Here is a 20,704-nt window from a genome sequence, read left to right as displayed (position 1 = left end):
CATTGAATCATGTTAAACAAAAAATTCAAAAAATTTTTATTAGCTTATGAGTTTCTCGAGGTAACTCTGTCAAGTTTTTTTAGTTTTATTTAATTTTGACTTTTTGATACCACTCAGAAGTCAAAACAACGAATTTTTTGGTAAAAAAGGGGTGAAAAATAAGCATACAACAAAAAATATCTCAACAGCTTTACCTCAAGGAATGTCTAAAGAAAATATATACAAAATTCCAGGTGGGTCGGTCAAGTAGTTTTTGAGATACAATGTCTACAGCCTTTGAAAAAAGGAGTTTTGAGGAAAACGAGTTTAAAGTATTGTCAACTTTTATTTTCAATTTCTGTTTTGTCTTTCAAATCGTAAAATGATGCACACCGGAATATCTTTTTGAATCGCGGAGTAATTTACAAAAAAAATAAAAACAGCTGTTGACCGTTGTTCACTACGTTCAAGCGTGCTGGCCCGAACCTGCTGCAAATCAAATCGAATTTAGGGCTATTTAACACTATCTTCCTACCTCCCTACCTTCGACTCGTTTTATAGCAAGTTCGTGTCAACGCGCTTTAGTGTAGTGAGAAACGGTCTACAGCTGTCCTTATTTTCTTTTGTAAATTACTCCGTTATTTAAAAACATATCTCGGTGTGCATTACTTTACCATTTGACAGACAAAAAAGAAATTGAAAATAAATGTTGACAATACTTTAAACGAGTTTTTATCAAAACTGCTTTTTTCAGGCTGTAGACATTGTAACTCAAAAACTACTTGACCAACTCACCTTAAATTTTGTATATTTCCTATAGACATTCCTTGAGGTAACGCTGTCAAGATCTTTTTGCATTATGCTTATTTTTTGTTTAACAATAATAAATATGTTGATTTTCACCTTTTTTTGCAAAAAAATCTTTGTTTAGATTCCTGAGTGATATCAAAAAGTCAAAATTAGATAAAACTAAAAAAAACTTGGTGTTGAGTCTACGGTGTTGAGTCATGGACTCTTAAACAGAGAAATATTAAAAATCTTGAAAGCTTTGAGATGTGGTGCTACCGCCGTATACTAAGAACAAGTTGGGTGGATAAAATTACAAATGAAGGAGTAATACGCAGAATAAATAACGAGCCAGAAGTTCTACTGAATATAAAAAAGAGAAAACTTGAATACTTAGGCCACCTGATGAGGGGACAAAAGTACACATTCCTACAAAATATAATGCAAGGAAAAATCCAAGGACGAAGAAATCCAGGCCGTAGAAGAATGTCCTGGATGAGAAATTTGAGAGAGTGGTTTGGCTGTACCACTAACGAATTGTTCAAAACAGCAGTAAATAAAATTAGAATCGCCCTAATGATATCCAATCTCCGATAGGAGAGGCACTCAAAGAAGAAGAAGAAAATAAACTTGACAGCGTTACCTCGAGAAACTTATAATCTAATAAAATCTTTTTGAATTTTTTGTTTACCATGATTCACTGAGAGTTCTGATATCCAGCGCAAAATTCATTATATTTTGAGGTGTCTTTCAGAAATTTGCCACCGTTGGCTTATTCTTCAGTATTTTTCCTTGAATTTTTTCTTGAGTAATCTATGAATTGTACTGAATATGCCTTTAATTTAATTTAAAAATAAAATAATTCTGGTCAAAACGGCAAACAGGTGTATGTTTTCAAAAAACTTTTGATAGTGTGTAAAAAATATATTTTATATCAGCTAAGTACTTTCAACACATAACGTGCCATCATCAGAGCTTCCTAAAAGGACATATTTAAGATAAGATTTTTTTCTTATAAAAAATGAGTGAAAAACTTACGTCCTCTTAAAATACCTTCATAGAAGAGCAATTGCTTAACAACACAACAAAAAACATGAATACTGGGCAAAAGCCACAGATATAGGGTAATAACCCTTTACAGTGAATAGAATCACATCTAAATTCTTTTATTAATTTATAAAGACAACATGGCTGAGTCAGACCATTTTGAGCCCACGTGAACAGCAGATCAGGGCCCGGATTACGTACACTCGATACGCATCGTATCCGCCATGTTTACCGTAAGGAGTGATTACAAAACCTCTTTCCCTACGTTGTCGATGCGAGTCAACTCGAAGGCACTGCTCGATACCTACGACCCTGTCGAGTTGCCAACTCGAACTATCTATCTCTCTCTGATAGATCGCTGATCTCCTATAACGCTTTCTCTCTTGCCGGTCCAAGTATAAAAATTAAGAAAAGTGAATACATAATGACATAACCTACTTACTTCATACTTTGATTTTTTCAATTTAAAAATAATGTAAATCGTTAATCAAACGATATTTAGATTATACGGCTTTGATAATAATTCTCATGTTTTGAACGTTAAAAAAATATATTGTTTAAATCTCCCAGTGAGGTGTTATTACACTCATTACACGGACAGAAGTTCTCTAATACTTATTCCTACTTTAAAAATATGTGAAGGAAAGCTCTGAGACAGAATTCGATGAAGTGAATAGGTAGTTAGCAGTGACCATTACGACCTTTAGTAATATTTTTATATAACGTATCCCATCTTTCCCTGGCCATTTAATCTTTAATAACGGTAAAAAATCATAATTAATCTCAAATTCTACTCAAGTTCGAAAATCATATATTTTTATATCTAGGTACACGTTATCACTGTACCATCCTTAGAATATAAAATAAACGTTTATAACAATTAAATATGTAATAAAAACTTTATTTTATATTCTATTGTAATAATTATTGAGGTTAATGAGAGAAATCTTGGCATATAACGTGCAATCATTCCATTTGTTCGAAATATTATCCCGTAGGTTCAAAAATACGAAAATTGCCGATGATTTTCTGACAGTCTACTCGAACCCAGTTCGTAATCACTTTTTGGCTTCGATGCGTATTCGCATCGAGTTTGCCTACGGTTCGTTTTGCGATCTCGCATCGAGTGTTCGTAATCCCGCTGCAGCTGAGGAAGACTGTCATTTATTAAAATGGTAAAGAAGGAACTACAATTTTATGCGACCTCTATATTCATAAATATTAATTAAAAAATTGAAAATGACTAAAAAGCCATGTATAGGTTAAATGAATTTAAAGTTAAGATACTAAATTTTAAAGTTAAATTTTCAAAAGATTACTATTATTACTATTGAAGTGAAATGTTAACGTGTATATTATAAGTTATCAAAATTCTCCCAAAAACAAAACTGTTATAGTTCGACCAAGTGTAGAAAAAGTTAGATGAAATCAGACCTAGGAGAAATATCATTTGACAAGCTCAGAGTTCGAAAGCTGTTATTTAAAAAAAAATTTTAAAAAATCGTATCTATTGATTAATTCAGACAAATAACAAATATTTATTTGTTTAAAAATATGTAAAAAATTAACGAAAACTCAAGAATACCTAAAAGTAATGTTCAAAAAACTTTCATAAATTGTTGGGTATACTGTATACTAAACCAAAATTATTAAAGAAATTTCTTAAAAATAGGATCAAATTTACAATTTAATTGAATCTGGGTGTTAACACAGTTTTGAGGGTTTCTTTTCATTTCTCTACTTATTTCTAGATCTTCTAGTAGATTCATTTTGGTATAGTTATTATTAGGTATGCTGTGTAAGATCCTACTATCTCTTTGTGGACTAAAGCTATGTTTCGATGCATGTAAATGATGACCAAAGCTAGATTTATCGATCTTTGACAGATGCTCTTTGATACGAGTATCCAAAGGTCGCATCGTTCTACCCACGTAAGTCACAGGGCATTCACCACATGACAATTTATAAATGCCACTTTTTGAAGTTTTTTTAATTTTGTCTTTAGTATGAGAGAAAATTGACTTGATGTTATCTTTGCATTTAAATGAAAGTTTTAAGTTAGGAATGTTATTTAAAATTTTTGCTATATTGTATTTTTTTTTAATTAATATTTATATAGAGGTTGCATAAGATTGTAGTTCCTTCTTTACCATTTTAAGAAATGACAGTCTTCCTCAGCTGATGTGCTGTTCACGTGGGCTCAAAATGGTCTGACTCAGCCATGTTGTCTTTATAAATTAATAAAAGAATTTAGATGTGATTCTATTCACTGTAAAGGGTTATTACCCTATATCTGTGGCTTTTGCCCAGTATTCATGTTTTTTGTTGTGTTGTTAAGCAATGGCTCTTCTATGAAGGTATTTTAAGAGGACGTAAGTTTTTCACTCATTTTTTATAAGAAAAAAATCTTATCTTAAATATGTCCTTTTAGGAAGCTCTGATGATGGCACGTTATGTGTTGGAAGTACTTAGCTGATATATATTTTTTACACACTATCAAAAGTTTTTTGAAAACATACACCTGTTTGCCGTTTTGACCTATTTAGAAGTGTGTACAAGTCTTACAGTCTTTTCCAATTTAAAATAATTCTACCATACTTTAAAAAAATGTGTCTGGAATATTGATTTCAACCCCTTCTGCCTCCCCTTAAGGATAGCTATGACACGATTTTGATAGGCAACCCATGCTAGAAATATTTATCTATGTATGAAATTTAATAAAAAAATGTTTCATCCGGCAAGCAGATGGTACATTTTGACCTCCTATTCGGATCTCGTACTAATACTAATTTCCATGAGTAAAAAAAGAGACTAAATATAAAAAGCAATTCGTGAATAATTCCATGCATGAGAAAAGTTAGAGTGAAAGAACTATATCTGTAAAACTTTAGTTCCAGTCTGTATAACTAAACCCGATTGAAGGTAAAGGACAGAAAGACAAACCATAAATTTCCCGCTTTCCTGTTTCAGTAAACGTCAAGTTCAGTTCCTAGAAAAATCACTACCTTGCACTTCCTGGAAATCGGGATTTAATCTTTATGTTAATGGATGAATTCGCAAAATCAACAGAAAATTGAAATTTTGCGATGTACTAAATAAAACCTGCCGAAGTATGAGTAAGCAGTTTTACGGAAGACAAGATGAAAAATGATTATTAAAGAAGTCAATTCAAATAGAAATATAGAGATAAACTGATATTTAATGTTAGGCTATTGATTATGTACTATACAAAGGAACTACAACGTTAACGGGGTTTTATTATTTGATATGGTCAATGAATCTCTATATATGAAAAAACCGCGGAGTGCTACCATTTAAAGGGTTGCGTTTTTGAGAAATGGGTAAATTAGTCCCTGGGCACAGGTTACATTAGGGTGAGTTGTATACACTTTTGGTACAAACACGTCTACATAAAAATTGTTCCTAGTTAAATTTCCTATCTAAATATAACTTTTTAAAGTCAAAGATACTTTTTTTTACAAAAAGATATTCAAAAGAAAAAGCACAAAGAAACCCAAAAGAAAGAAATTTTGTTTTTTGTCCCATAACTTTTGTCCACGGGGATATAGGTATAGACATTGCTTCACAGAAAAAAAACTTACATATTTTCTCTTTAAAATGGTGTTTAGTAGAGGCCATTAGGATTTACAGTTTTCGAAATATGATTTTTCAAAATTCGCCACTCACAGCAATTTTGGGAAATTTTCCTTGTTATTTCGCAAATATTGTTCTGTAACTTTTTTCTACGTAACTTTAGGCATATTCAATGGTACATGTAAGAGGAATAGAAATCAATTACCTTTAAAATGTTCTGCTGAATAATGTTGTATTTCTTTTTCAAGATTTTATACTTTTAACGAGTTTTTATATTTTTTACGATTATTTTTTAAATTTCCCAATATAACTTTTTTTTCTACATTTAGGTTTATATTATATAATAAAAAAGAAAGCTTATTCTGTTTACTTTAAAATGGTGTATTATAAGAAATTCTAGGATTATTTTTGAATAAAATATGCTTTTTCAAAATGTAATAATACTTGCAACGATTTTTGATTTTGGGATTATTTTTTAAATTTCTCATTATAACTTTTTTTATATGACTGTGTGTTATGATTGAATCTCATTTTTTATAGGTAATACTTTGGATCCACTTGACTCGGCCGGGCAAACTTCAAAATATGGAATAATTCCAATATATATCGTCAAAGCTCCTGCACCACAAGCTTTTCTTGAAAAAATAGCATGTAAATGTACCAAAGGATGTAAAAAAACTGCGGTTCTAGGATAGGAATTAGCTGTTCAATATTCTGCAAAGGGTGCATGTGCATGGGTACTAATTTTGGGAACTCTAAGATAACTGAGGTGTCAGAGGAAGATATTGAAACTAATGCTAACGAAGAGATGGACTTTGATTTTGAAAATTTTTTAAATGTCAACGTTTAAATAATTTTAACTAAAATGATGTTTTCTAAGACTAATGTTTATGTAATTTTGGTAAAAGAAATAATTTTAAATAATACAGGTAAAAAAATATCAAAGAATCACTCGGTTTCAATTAATTAAATATAGATGATACACCATTTTAAAGAACAGAAAGTAAACCCTCTTTATTGAGCAATATATAGTATATTCATGTACAAGAAAAAAAAGTTATAATGAGAAATTTAAAAAATAATCCTAAAATCAAAAATCGTTGCAAGTACTTATTACATTTTGAAAAATAATATCTTATTCAAAAATAATCCTATAATTTTTTGTAATACACCATTTTAAAGTAAACAAAATAAGGTTTTTTATTATGTAATATAATATGTACCTAAATGTAGAAGAAAAAAAGATATAATGAGAAATTTCAAAAATAATCGTAAAAAATGTAAAAAATAATAGATATTTTCCGCAAATCGCCAGGAAATTTTGACATTCCTGTCAAAATTTCTTGAAGAAAAAGTCAGGACTTCCTTACTGTAAGGAAATGTCATTTCCTTACTGTAAGGAAATGATATTTCCGTACAGTTGTTAGTGTTCTATTTATAAGCGTCAAGTTTGACAATTCAACCTCAATACGTTTTCCACAAAAATCGTTAAAAGTATAAAAACTTGAAAAACCATAATCTCTTTAAAAAAAGTCGTACAACGTTATACATTAGACCATTTTAAAGGTAATTGATTTCTATTCCTATTACGTGTACCATTGCATATACCTAAAGTTGCGTAGGAAAAAGTTACAGAACAATATTTGCGAAATAACAAGGAAAATTGCCCAAAATTGCTGTGAGTGGCGAACTTTAAAAAATCATATTTCGAAAACTATAAATCCTAATTACCTCTACTAAACAACATTTTAAAGAAGAAACATGTAGGTCTTCTATCTGTAAAGCAATGTCTATACCTATATCCTCGTGGAAAAAAGTTATGGGACAAAAAACAGAATTTCTTTCTTTTGGGTTTCTTTGTGCTTTTTCTTTTGAATATATTTTTGTAAAAAAAGTATCATTGACTTTAAATAATGATATTTAGATACGAAATTTAACCAGAAACAATTTTTATGTAGATATTTTTGTACCAAAAGTGCATAGAACTCACCCTAATGTAACCTGTGCCCAGGGACTAATTCACCCATTTCTCAAAAACGCACCCCTTTAAATGGTAGCACTCCGCGGTTTTTTCATATATAGATGTCCATTGACCATATGAAATAATAAAACCACGTTAACGTTGTAGTTCCTTTTAGCTATCTTATTTTGAATATTATCAATAGCCTATGTACTGTTGCAAATAAAAAGGAAATAATGAATAACACATTTTTATTATTAGAAGCAATTTTTAAAGAAAGTTAAAAATGAATTTACTATTTTTATTGGAAGGAAATAAGCCGTAATATGTAGTGGTAGGGTAGCCCAAGCGGGGATTTTTGCAGTTACTCGAGCGTGTCAGAAAATCACATGGGGAGAAACCTTGTACCCTGTAAAGGTACCCCTACCATATATTGGCTTTTAATACAGGGGAGTTCGTTAAGGGGGTCCGAAATATTTCAAAAATCTGACTATTTGAGTGGAGTGTAAGGAAATTGGCGAGTAACAATGTTTCACGAAAAAGTGAATATTTCACGGAATAAATGTCAGATCAAAAAATTAAAAAATACGTGTTCAATATTTTTCCAAAATCTATCGAATGATACCAAACACGACCTCCCACGGACGGAGAGGGGTGAGGGGTAAATTTAAAATTTTATATAAGTACCCAGAGATATTTCTCGAAATGAACATCAGATCGAAAACCTGAAAAATACACGTATTCAATATTTTTGAAAAATCTATCAAATGACACCAAATAGGTACGACACCCCACGGAGGTGGGTAGGGGGTCACTGTAAAATCTTAAATAGGAGTCCTATTTAGGCATGCCGGTTTTTGACAAAACACCGGTTTTCGGTTATACCGGGTTTTATTTCTTACGTTTTAAGCTGGCGGTTATAACCGTCCAAAAAGCCGGTTATTCCAAAAACCGGTTTTCGGTTTTTTTAAGCAATAGCCAATACCCATTAGGTTACAAACATTGCACTTTAGTTTGTGATACTCCATTCAAATCAATATAAATATAGATACTATCGAAAGAATGTATCGATACCAAGATAATCAATCGACATATAAACAGCATTGGGATCGTACCCAACCGGAATCGAAAATAGAAATTAGTCATCAGTGTCGCCAAATCGGTTTCGGTCAGCTTAAAATTTAACCACCGCGCACTCGGGGTGAAAAATTTCCCCATTTTTTCTCTGGATTCAATATTTTTTCCAGAGATAGTAACTTATCCGGTTTTTCACCGGTTATTACTCTAAAAAGAAAATACCGTTTATAACTGGGACAAAAAAACAACCGGAAAAACCGATTGTTGCAGAGTAAAAAAACCGGTTTTCGGTTATAACCGGTAGGTTTTTCCCATCCCTAGTCCTATTTATTATTGCAGATTTAGATTCCTTACGTAAAAATAAGTAACTTTTATTCGAGACATTTTTTCGAATTATGGATAGATGGCGCTATAATCAGAAAAAGACGGTTGTTGGAAATAGAAAATTAAATTAAAAAATGGAAAGTCCCCACTAAAATGAAAAACTTACCTTTTTTTGGTTTTAGGACCTAATCTTCACAACATTAAAAAACCTACAATTTGAGGTACGGTAAGTTTAATTTGGTTAATTGGTTATTGCAAAACAGCCTGCGAAAGGTCCAAAATGCCCGTTTTTTACAATTGCATTATTTATTGTACAAATAATTTTTATTATTTTTTAAAGCTTTAAATGAAGATCTTTCAATTCCAAACATAAAAAAAATTGTAAAGCCAGATTAACGAATTTGTTGCTTAGATATTATAAATTGTTTATCCCAAGAGGTCAAATGTCGAAAGCTATAACTTTTTGAAAAAAAATCGTAGAGAGTTGGTGAAACATCTAATCTGCTTCTAAAGAGTTATATTTTCATATTCTGATGTAAATAAATGCGTAAAACATTTTTAAACCTCTAATTTTTGGGTTTGAAAATAAGGGGGCAAATTTCGTTATAAACATTTAGAGCTGAAGCGGCCCTGTACATCCTATGAGTTTTTAACTTACAGATTATTGTTGCTAAAGATGAAACAAAGATTTATAAAAACATAAAAAATTTCTACGATCAACTGAAGCCGAGATAATTTTTGGGTTTGAAAATAAGGGGGCATATTTCGTTATAAACATTTAGAGCTGAAGCGGCCCTGTACATCCTATGAGTTTCTTACTTACTGATTATTGTTGCTGAAGACAAAACGAAGATTTATAAAAAAATAAAAAATTTTTACAACCAACTGAAGCCAAGATAATTGTTTTTTTTTCTTGGGTCGTAGTGCCTTTATTTATAACAATTAAGAAATTATTTTACAGTCATTGACTAAAGAAAGACTTATATTATGTTAAAATAAAAATTATTATAAAATATAATTACATTTAATTATTAAAAATTATTTTTAAAATCGGTGCTTTTGGGAGCGGCCGTATTTTGCAAATCGCTTTTGGCTCGCTTCAAATCCGCGCGGTCGAAAAATTTTTACGTAGCTTGTATTAAATTTTGAGAGAAAACAATTTAATAATATTACCATTATAATATACAGTCTATTTACCACTGTATTTGTTTTTCTTGATAAACTTTTATATGTGAAATATCATTTCTGAAGAAATAATATTACAAAAATGATACATATATATGAAATATATAACTATATTTTAATTTTTTCATTGTTATATAAATATAATAATAATAATGTTCCTTCTTACTATAATATACAATATAACACTTTTTCTTCTTGTAGTGACTATTCTTTTTGGATTTCACATATAAAAGATTATCAAGAAAAACAAATACAGTGGTAAATAGACTGTATATTATAATGGTAATATTATTAAGTTATTTTATGTCAAAATTTAATACAAGTTACGTAAAAAATTTCCGAGCGCGCGGATTTAAAGCGAGCCGGGCGATTTGCAAAATTCGGCCGCTTGCAAAAGCACCGATTTAAAAAAAAATTTTAATAATTAAATGTAATTCTATTTTATAATAATTTTCATTTTAAGATAATATAAGTCTTTGTTTAGTCAATGACGGTAAAATAAATTCTTAATTGTTATAAATAAAGGCACTATGATTTAAGAAAAAAAAAACAATTATCTCGGCTTCAGTTGGTTGTAGAAAATTTTAATTTTTTTATAAATCTTCGTTTCGTCTTTAGCAACAATAATCTGTAAGTTAGAAACTCATAGGATATACAGGGCCTCCTCAGCTCTAAATGTTTTTAACGAAATTTGCACCCTTATTTTCAAACCCAAAAGTTATCTCGGCTTCAGTTGGTCGTAGAAATTTTTAATTTTTTTATAAATCTTCGTTTCATCTTCAGCAACAATAATATGTAAGTTAAAAACTCATAGGATGTACAGGGCCGCTTCAGCTCTAAATGTTTTTAACGAAATTTGCCCCCTTATTTTCAAATCCAAAAATTCGAGGTTTAAAAATGTTTTACGTATTTATTTACATCAGAATATGAAAATATAACTCTTTCGAAGGAGATATGATGTTTCACCAACTTTCTACGATTTTTTTTCAAAAAGTTATAGCCTTCGACATTTGACCTCCTGGGATAAACAATTTATATTATCTTAGCAACAAATTCGTTAATCTGGCTTTATTTTTTTTATGTTTGGAATCCAAAGATCTTCATTGTAAAACTTTAAAAAAATAAAAAAAAATTATTTGTACAATAAATAATGCAATTGTAAAAAACGGCCATTTTGGACTTTTCGCAGGCTGTTTTGCAATAAACTTACCGTACCTCAAATTGTAGGTTTTTTAATTTACTACAACTTTATATTAAAAAGTTTTTGTCTAAAATCAATATCCTAAGCTACAAAATTAAAAATCAATAAAAATTGCAAATTTAACAAATGAAAATCGTAATTAAAAAAAAAAGCTCACAATATTTTTGGTTACATTTTAGTAGAAGTTATTCCTGGCATCGTCCTTTACAACATCTGATAGGTTTCAAAAATTCCTGAATTATATCACGTTTTTTCACCCACAGCCTGGGGTACAATAGGTCCCATAAATCTCGAGTAACTGCAAATTTAGCATACTTGCCTCCACTTCTTCTTCTTCTGGCTCCTATCCGTTTCGGATGTTGGAAATCATATTGGCAATCATAACCTTGCTCGCTGCGGCTCGAAACAGTTTCATTGAGATTTCTTTAAACCATGGTCTCAAATTCCGCAGCCATGATATTCTCCATCTAGCGGGTCCTCGCTTACTTTTGAATTTACCTTGCAATAAGGCCTGCAGCAAGAAGTAACGCTACTGATTTCTCATAACGTGTCCCACATACTGCAATTTTATGCGTCTATTGGTAAACACAATCTCCGATTACTTCTTCATTCTTCTTAAAACTTCCTTGTTTGTGATCCTTGCTGTCCATGATATTCTCTGCATTCTTCTATAAAGCCACATCTCAAATGCTTCAAGTTTTTTAATAGTGGTGTCTGTAAGCGTCCACGCCTCCGCTGTGTACAACAATACAGAGAAAACCTAACTTCTCAAATTCCTCAATTTTGTATCTAGAGATATGTTGTGGCTTTTGAAGATGGCGCCCATTTTGTTAAAGATCGTTCTTGCCTTTCCTATGCGGCACCTTATTTCCTGTACATTGTTACCCCTACTATAAGTTATTTTGTCGATACTTTAGTTTTCTACTTTTAACAAATATTTTATTATTGTTTATTTTAACGATAGTTCTCCATATTCATGCAATTGGACCTACTACAATTTTTACCTGTTAAATTGCAAACAAATTGCAAACGAAGAGCGACCTCAAAAAAACCCCGAGTAATGACTGTCAGCTGATTTAGAATAAAATTATCATAAATCTACAGGAGAACAGGTCCAAATAGGATGCCACATACCTCCAGGACCATCGTCTTTATCATATTTTCATTCAGCCACGTCGAAAACCTCAAAATAACAACATTGAATTCATTCCTGTTAATATTCTCCTAGTTTTTTTTTGGAGTTTTTTCCAAATATTCATTTTGTATGCACTTTGGAAATGCATTTTCCTTATGCACAAATTGTAATTTTTATTCTACCACCACGAACTTTGTTCACAAACTGTAATAACAGTTTTCCGGATTGAATGCCAAAAGTTGCCTAGCGATTCCTGAGGAAAATTGGTAGGTTTAGTGCTTCAGTCCCTCGTCTACTAAGAATACTATTTTCAATAGATGTTAAAAAGATGCTATTGTAAAAATATGTTGCTTTCGGTGTTTTATTGAGTTTTTGCCTACCCCAGCTTCCATGAGGCTATCCTCCTTAGAGGTGCTGGATTGAGCACACACCTGTTGACCAAATCCTGTTGTTTTAAAACTCATTTGGGGTGAGTCAGCCATAACTCGCCAGGCTGGCAAGATAGGTTGGCGAGTGTGGGGGGATATAGGGAAGGAATTTGGGGTTTAGGGTAGGATAATAATGGAGTTTGGGCCTGGTATCCTTTAAGTGGGGAGTGGAGGAAAAAGCAGGAGCTCGCGTGGGCAGGAACGTTAAATCCCTGAAGCAAGTCTACCCTCTATCGGGATCATAGAGGGTACCTACCCGCTACCAATCCATGAAGAGCTCATGTGGAGGCGTTTGTCCAGGAGTGGATGCAAACAAGCTGAAGAGGAAGAAGAGATTGTAAAAATTAACCTACAACCATGATATTGCCTGAAAAATTTTGTATATAGCGGCCCCTAAACGGTCAATATTAACGTCAGTATATTGTACAATAATATTAGTAGGTTCAACCTACACCTACAGTTTCCGGCTGGATATTGTGCTATCTACATGTGAGATAAAAAGACAGCGAGTTGTGTGGCTATTGCAATAGTTGTAGCTTTGAAAACGACGAAGAAAAATAAATGCAGATGGATGAAGGAATGGTAAAAAAAACAATAATTACATTCATGTGTTGAAAATTCCTTAAATGATATAAGAATTAAAATAGGAGGTGATTGAATGCTCGAATATATGAATTTTAGGAAATAAAAGGCAGATATCGAGCACTAAATTTTATTTAATCTTGCCCAAGTATACTTTCGCTCCTAGACCACCTTCAGGAGCATTTCGTCAACAAAAGGAAGGTATCCTTGAATGTCATTTATTGTCTGATTCGTGGCAACTTAAATTATCCTATATCTAACAAATACACTACACGAAGGACAAACAGATAAATTTGAGTCCCGGTAGTTTTGGTACTTACAGTAGGAAAAATGAAAGAATACCCATGAACGAACATATAAAACACGCTGTATTTTCCTGTCACCCTGTCATACAAAAAATTGGCCAGCGCAAGTACATGTAATAATAATTATTACATGTACTTGCGCTGGGCAATTTTCTTTGTGACACGGTGACAGGAAAATACAGCGTGTTTTATAATATGTTCGTTCATGGGTATTCTTTCATTTTTCCGACTGTATACATTTTGAAGATGGAGGTACAATGATATAAGGTTTAAGTTACATTTTAGTTAATATAAGATGTCTTATAATATAAGAGTTATGTAACTCACTTGGCATAAAATAGTTTACGCATCCACAGTGGTATAATGTGTAGTTAGTTAGACACTCCAGTGCACAGTTTCTGCCTGTATATAATTTAAAATACTTCAGTTTCTTTTCAGTTGGAAAGAAGCATTCCCTCTTATATGGATTGTATAGTTGCACTGAACTGTCTGTGGTTATCATCTCTGGACGAATAGCAGCAAGGACAACTTCGTTTAAAGGTACCTAAAACCATGTTAAAAGCAGCTTATGTTTCATTTCTGTTCAGAGATGATCCACCTTCCCCATACATCTGTTTCAGTCTCTCCAGACGCCTTCAGTGGGGCTACATATACACCTCTGAATAGAAACGAAACCAAGCTGCCTATTTAAGAAGAATTATAAAACTATACTAAATTTACAATCAAGATGCAGTAGAAATAAACACAGCAAGACACGTTAAATGCTACTAGGAGCACTCCCAAATCATAATTTACAATGTACACAGGGTGTAACAAAATACAGGTCATAAATTTAATCGCATATTTTGGGACCAAAAATAGTTTGATTGAACCTAACTTACCTTAGTACAAATGTGCACGGAAAAAAAGTTACAGCCCTTTGAAGTTACAAAATGAAAATTGATTTTTTTCAATATATCGAAAACAATTAGATATTTTTTATTGAAAATGGACATGTGGTATTCTTATGGCAGTAGTATTTTAAGAAAAAATTATAATGAAATTTGGACACCCCATAAAAATTTTATGGGGGTTTGGTTCCTTTAAACCCCCCAAACTTTTGTGTACGTTCCAATTTAATTATTATTGTAGAGCCATTTGTTAAACACAAGTTTTTAAAAACTTTTTTGCCTCTTAGTACTTTTTTCAAAAGTCAGTTTTTATCGAGATATTTGAATATTTGTCAAATCCACCACATATTTGTATATGGTAAAGTACGGTTATTATGTTTTATGCTTTAATATATACTATCATAATATTTCAACCCTTAAAATCACCCTTGGTGGAGCTATATATAAAAAAGCACTTATCCTAAAATAATAATTTCGGCTTGCATCGATTTACATAAAAATTTGGGATTATGATTATCTCACCCTGTACTTCATATTATATAACATGCTTAAGGGCGTCGAATATTTTTAGGGGTGTAAACTACCCCTTATTGTCAAAAATTATATAAAAACATTGTAAACTTTAATATGGGTAAAATTTGGTTTTGATTGGCTAAAAGTAATGATTGTTTTATGCTTTAGGATATATCATAATATTTCAACCCTTAAAAACCACCTTTAAGAACATTACAATTTTTATAAGTAGATAATTTAATAGATCTATACAGAAAAAAAAAAGTAGAATTAAAGAATTACAAAAACATTTATTTACACAAAAATACGAATTTACAAATATGTAGAAGTACAAATACAAATAGTTTTTAAGTCATCTTCCAGTATACGAACCAGTTCTGTGGTATTATACATGTATTGAAAATGTTCCATACGCGGACTATTCGAATATTTCGAAAAAAAAATTCGTTTTATAAACATAGCTCCTACAGTTTTGGTGATAAAAAGTATTTTCGAAAATGATTTTGTAGGATTTCTTAAGAACTATAAGTCTATGTAAATTAAATTCCGTTAGATACTTTTTAATTGGGGTGGGTTTAAATGGTTCGAATAAGGGAGTGTTTGCTCGTAAATAGAGGTTTTAAACAGCTATATCTCGCTAACTGTTTCCTGTAATAAAAATCTATGCACAATATAACTTTAGTTATTAAAAAATATACAATTTAGTACTCTATCATTTTTCTCATATCTCCAGTAGTCCGGTAAAATAAGGATGCAACCTCGGAATGAAAGATAATAAGCTGAAAATTTGCATACGTCTTTATTTTGATGGTATAAAACTTACCTCAAAAGTCTCATATAATCACGTGTCCGCGACTTAAGATATTTAAGGTCAAAGGTCACGAAAATGAGTTTTCTGCAAATATCTCGTTTCCCTTACACTTTATGACATTTAAGGTGGTAAGAAAAATTGTAGAATGGAAAATTCTCTTCAATTTTTGTCTCAAGTACTTTTATGTACCTTCAACCCTTCTTAAGATAAAGCGCAAAGAGTGGGGGACTGCTTACCTGTGTATACGGTAACGCGAAGTCAGCCAGTAGGATTCAATAAATAATAAGTTATATAGTTAATTATTCACTTAAAATACTATTATTATCATTAAATTTTTATTATTTATTATTTAATAAACTATATTTATAGATATTAATTATAAAATATATATTTTTTATATAATATTTATTTTATTTTTAACAAACATACAATATTAAATGAAATATTTCAAATGAACTTTAATGATATTTTTTACAGCTGTATATACGATAAATTAAAATTTTATATTGAATTAAATACTGAAAAAATCATATTTATTATTTTTTTTAAATTATATACTTATTTATTAATCCAATAATCGATTTATTAAAGTTACAAATATAATATATATTCTTTTATTATTTATGGTTAATATTTTTGTATTAATTTTCTTCTTCATCGTCTTCTTCTTCTTCTTCTTCTTCTTCTTCTTCTTCTTCTTCTTCTTCTTCTTCCTCTGACTGCTCAATATCGGATTCATCATCATCATTATCGTTTATTAAAGTATCAGAATAAAAAGATTCAAGAATATCAGGTGCATATTCACTTTCTTCATTGAAATCATCTGAAGTTGATGAAGCGTTTAGACATGATTGTCCATTACACTGCCCACAAATTAAAGTACATTGCAATCCTGATTTCCTGCATCCGCAATTAGAACCACAACCTTTCTTGCAATTGCAAAATATTGTATTCAGCAGTTCTTCTGGTGCTGGCGGTAATAATGTTGTTATTGGTTCCAGAAATTCATTTTGCATTACCCAGCCGAATTCTTGGGGTTCTAAATCATTTCCCAACCAAATTTGGGTCTGATAATAGACACGAATGATATGCTGACGAGCTGCTGCACTTGAAGGTGGAATACTTGATAACTGCACTGGTTTGTTGAGTCTTGTTGATTTGATGAACTGGGTGTATCGAAAAGAGTCTATATCGTCTTCTGATGTTGGAGCATTATACGCTGCTAAGAAAATACGTACTCCTTTTTCAAATAATTCTTGTACAGAGCAGTTTTTTGTTGAAATAGTTGAGGTGACTGATTTAAATGGTGATTTTTTTCGAACATTTTAATAAACGATATTTTACCTTTCCTATAAATCGCAGAAGTCGTATCACATCCACTAAACGCGTGTAAAAATAAGATGTGTTTCTTAGAATGAGGGTATTTATCAAAACTTTTCGATGAATATAATTTTGTCTCCGCATTACCCTTACCAATTTTTTTAAAAAAAATTTCTTGTTGATGTGATTGAGCTCGTCCTATCAAGATAACTAGCAAATCAATATCTTCTCCTACAATGACGGAAGTTTTTCCTACATGTTCAGACTATGCAATAGCTGTTTCTACAATGAGAACATTAGCATCATCTCTGGCTTGTTTTGTAGTGATATTAACAGCTTTTAATTTGTCGATAAGCATGTCTATAAATATTTTTTTATTAGATGTGTTCGATAAAAATTGTTCTTGGCTGATAGGCACATTCATTGTTTCATCAAAACGGAGTTCGTAAGATTTTGAAACACCGGCAGTTCTTCTTAGTTGTTCCATTGCTTTAATGTTCTTAGTGTAGTCTGAGTAACCATCAAATAACAACGATACTTGAGCCATAATGTGTTTGTAAATATCTGACGTATTTATGTAAAATATGACAAAGGAGCATCTGCTACAGCTTCGCAGAAACAGCAAACGCCGTACAAGAGATTTGTATTTCGAGATATAATATTCGTAGTAATATGGACGAAAAGTATTTTATTTAATATTGTATGTTTGTTAAATAAATAATAAAAATTTAATGATAATAACAGTATTCTAAGTGAATAATTAACTATATAACTTATTATTTATTGAATCGTACTGGCTGACTTCGCCTTACCGGATACACAGGTAAGCGGTCCCCCACTCTTTGCGCTCTATCTTAAGAAGGGTTGAAGGTACATAAAAGTACTTGAGACAAAAACTGAAGAGAATTTTCCATTCTACAATTTTTCTTACCACCTTAAATGTCATAAAGTGTAAGGGAAACGAGATATTTGTAGAAAACTCATTTTCGTGACCTTTGATCTTAAATATCTTAAGTCGCGGACACGTGATTATATGAGACTTTTGAGGTAAGTTTTATACCATCAAAATAAAGACGTATGCAAATTTTCAGCTTATTATCTTTCATTCCGAGGTTTGCCCCCTTTTTTGCCTTATTTTACTGAGTTACAGTATTTTCGGAGATATTTTGAAGTAAAAGGTGAAAAATACAAAATTGCAGAAAATCATCTTTGCTTTAAACTCCAATTTTTCTAAAATTAGGCCTTTTGAATAGGTTAAACTTCTTGGGTATATTGACAATACAAATATACAAGGAAAAACAGAAAGGTGAAGACCAGTTTTTAATTAGGAGGGGAGTTAGGGGTTTATTTTCACTGATTTTTTCGTAGAGAAAAGCAGGTACCGACCTTTTTTTGATCATAAGTCGCTCTATTTTCATGTTAGAAATTTTTTATTATTATTCTTTGGAAATTTTAACTGTATACTTAAAAAAAGATAATTTTAGTTTTAAAACTTTAAAAGGGTAAACCCTGTAGTTGGCTGTATACCTTTGTTAAGACAACGTAGAATGAAGTAAACACTTCTGTTGTATGTAGGTATATAAATTTATATACCTACATACAACAGAAGTGTTTACTTCATTCTACGTTAATGTTAGTTTTCTTCGAAAAATGTAAAGTTTTTCCGTCATTTGGCTTTGAATATTACAAATAATGCATTTGAAGAGAAAAGCTAACCTTTAACATGCCGTATCTCGGTTTGTGTTGGTCCTAAAGATATTTTAGAAAAAGAATTTAGGTAGTGTTACTAAAAGGTATAATTTTTGTATCTGCAGTTTTTTTGGATAAATGCATATTTTTCGAGGTTTTCACAAAAAAACCCTCTAAAAAAGTCGATTTTTTCGACGAAAAACTGTTACTTTCAAGCGTGAATAACTCGAAAAATATTAGTTTTACGAAGAAAATTAGGAAAATTCTTAGAATTAGTTTTTACACAGATATACGTAATTAAAATGTAATAGAAAATTCCCACCCCCGAGATGGGGTGGCAACCACCCCCAAGGTTTTAGCGTACAGCGGCATGATATAGAAAATGCTTCTTGGGCTATTCCCTACCTTCTGTGAAAATTTCAAGTAAATCCATGCTGGACGAAAAAATTGCGAGCCAAAATGCTTCATTTCCTCGACTATAATATGGAGACTTGGTAATAATAGAAAATTTATTTATGATTTACATTTTTAAGTATATTTTGAACCATATTAAAAAAGAAGCCACATCTCGATAAAAGATGCTTTATCAAAAATATACAAAGAGGCAAAAAAGTTTTAAAAACACTGTGTTTAACTAATGGTACCGCAGTAATAGTTTAATTGGAACGTACACAAACATTTGGGGGGTTTAAAGGAACAAAACCCTCATAAAATTTTTATGTAAACATATTAAAAAAGAAGCCGCAACTCGATAAAAACTGCCTTATCGAAAAAATACTAAGAGGCAAAAAAGTTTTAAAAATATTGAATTTAACTAATGGCACCACAATAATAATTTATTTGTAACGGATACAAAAGTTTGGGGGGTTTAAGGGAACAAAATCCCCATAAAATTTTTATAGGGTGCACAAATTTCACTACAATTTTTCTTTAAGATGTTCTTTCCATAAGAATGCTACATGTCCATTTTCAACAAAAAACCTCTAACAGTTTTCGATATATTCAAAAAAATCGATTTTCATTTTGTAACTTCAAAGGGCTGTAACTTCTTTTGTGTGCATATTTGTACTAAGGTAAGTTAGGTTCATTCGAACTATTTTTGGTCCCAGAATATGTGATTTAATTTATTACCTGCATTTTTGTTACACCCTGTATACATTGTAAATAACAAATCATGATTTCCAAAGTTTATACATTGTAAATTATGATTCGGGAGTGCTCCTAGTAGAATTTAACGTGTCTTGCTTTGTTTATTTCTACTGAATCTTGAATGTAAATTTACTATAGTTCTGCGTATCGGACGCTATATCGGTAGCGACGTCCCAGATGTAAACAATAATGAAAATTCTTGTGGTTCTTTCTGGTAACATCTGGTAACATTTATAAGGCAAGGAGACGACGAATACGAATTTGAAGCTAGATGTATGTTCTCTTAAGAGGCCTCACACTGAAGTTGATTTGATGAGTCTCGATCGTCGATTGACTTTGAGCAGTTAGCGCAGTTCGACATGGTGTGAGTCAGTAGCAGTAATTAGGTATAAAAAGACTGACCTTGCAGTCTACAGATACTCCAAAAACGGGGTCTCTGATGCAACTGAGGAAATAAAAACACCACTGACAGTAGAAAATTCTTAAGTTTAAGTGTATATAAAAATTATGGTTCAACTCGAACAATAACCAACTGTAATTTGTAATTTTTGTTAAAATTTGTACCGGTGGGTTATGATGTCATTAAATCTATAACGTGCATGTCTAATTGTTTGACTTTTAGTTTATTCAGTTTTCTCTAGATTTTCGCCATATGATGTACGTTTCCAGCTCCTGGCATTTGTCATTTGTTTTGATTTTGGCACGTGCTTGCTGATTTTCACTATTTTA

General features: G+C 31.3%; 1 protein-coding gene across 1 annotated transcript in view; it reads right to left on the bottom strand.

Moving 5' to 3' along the window:
- LOC126889761 (pickpocket protein 28-like) overlaps positions 1 to 20,704 on the bottom strand; it is a 49,969-nt gene that overhangs the window by 5,819 nt on the left and 23,446 nt on the right. Inside the window, exon 7 of the mRNA XM_050658334.1 lies at positions 13,931 to 14,147. Within this exon, the coding sequence (XP_050514291.1) occupies positions 13,931 to 14,147 (217 nt within the window). The remainder of the gene's footprint in view (positions 1 to 13,930; positions 14,148 to 20,704) is intronic.

The sequence above is a fragment of the Diabrotica virgifera genome, chromosome 8 (assembly GCF_917563875.1).
Source record: "Diabrotica virgifera virgifera chromosome 8, PGI_DIABVI_V3a".
Lineage (NCBI taxonomy): Eukaryota > Metazoa > Arthropoda > Insecta > Coleoptera > Chrysomelidae > Diabrotica > Diabrotica virgifera.
This window is presented reverse-complemented; position numbering and strand designations above follow the sequence as displayed.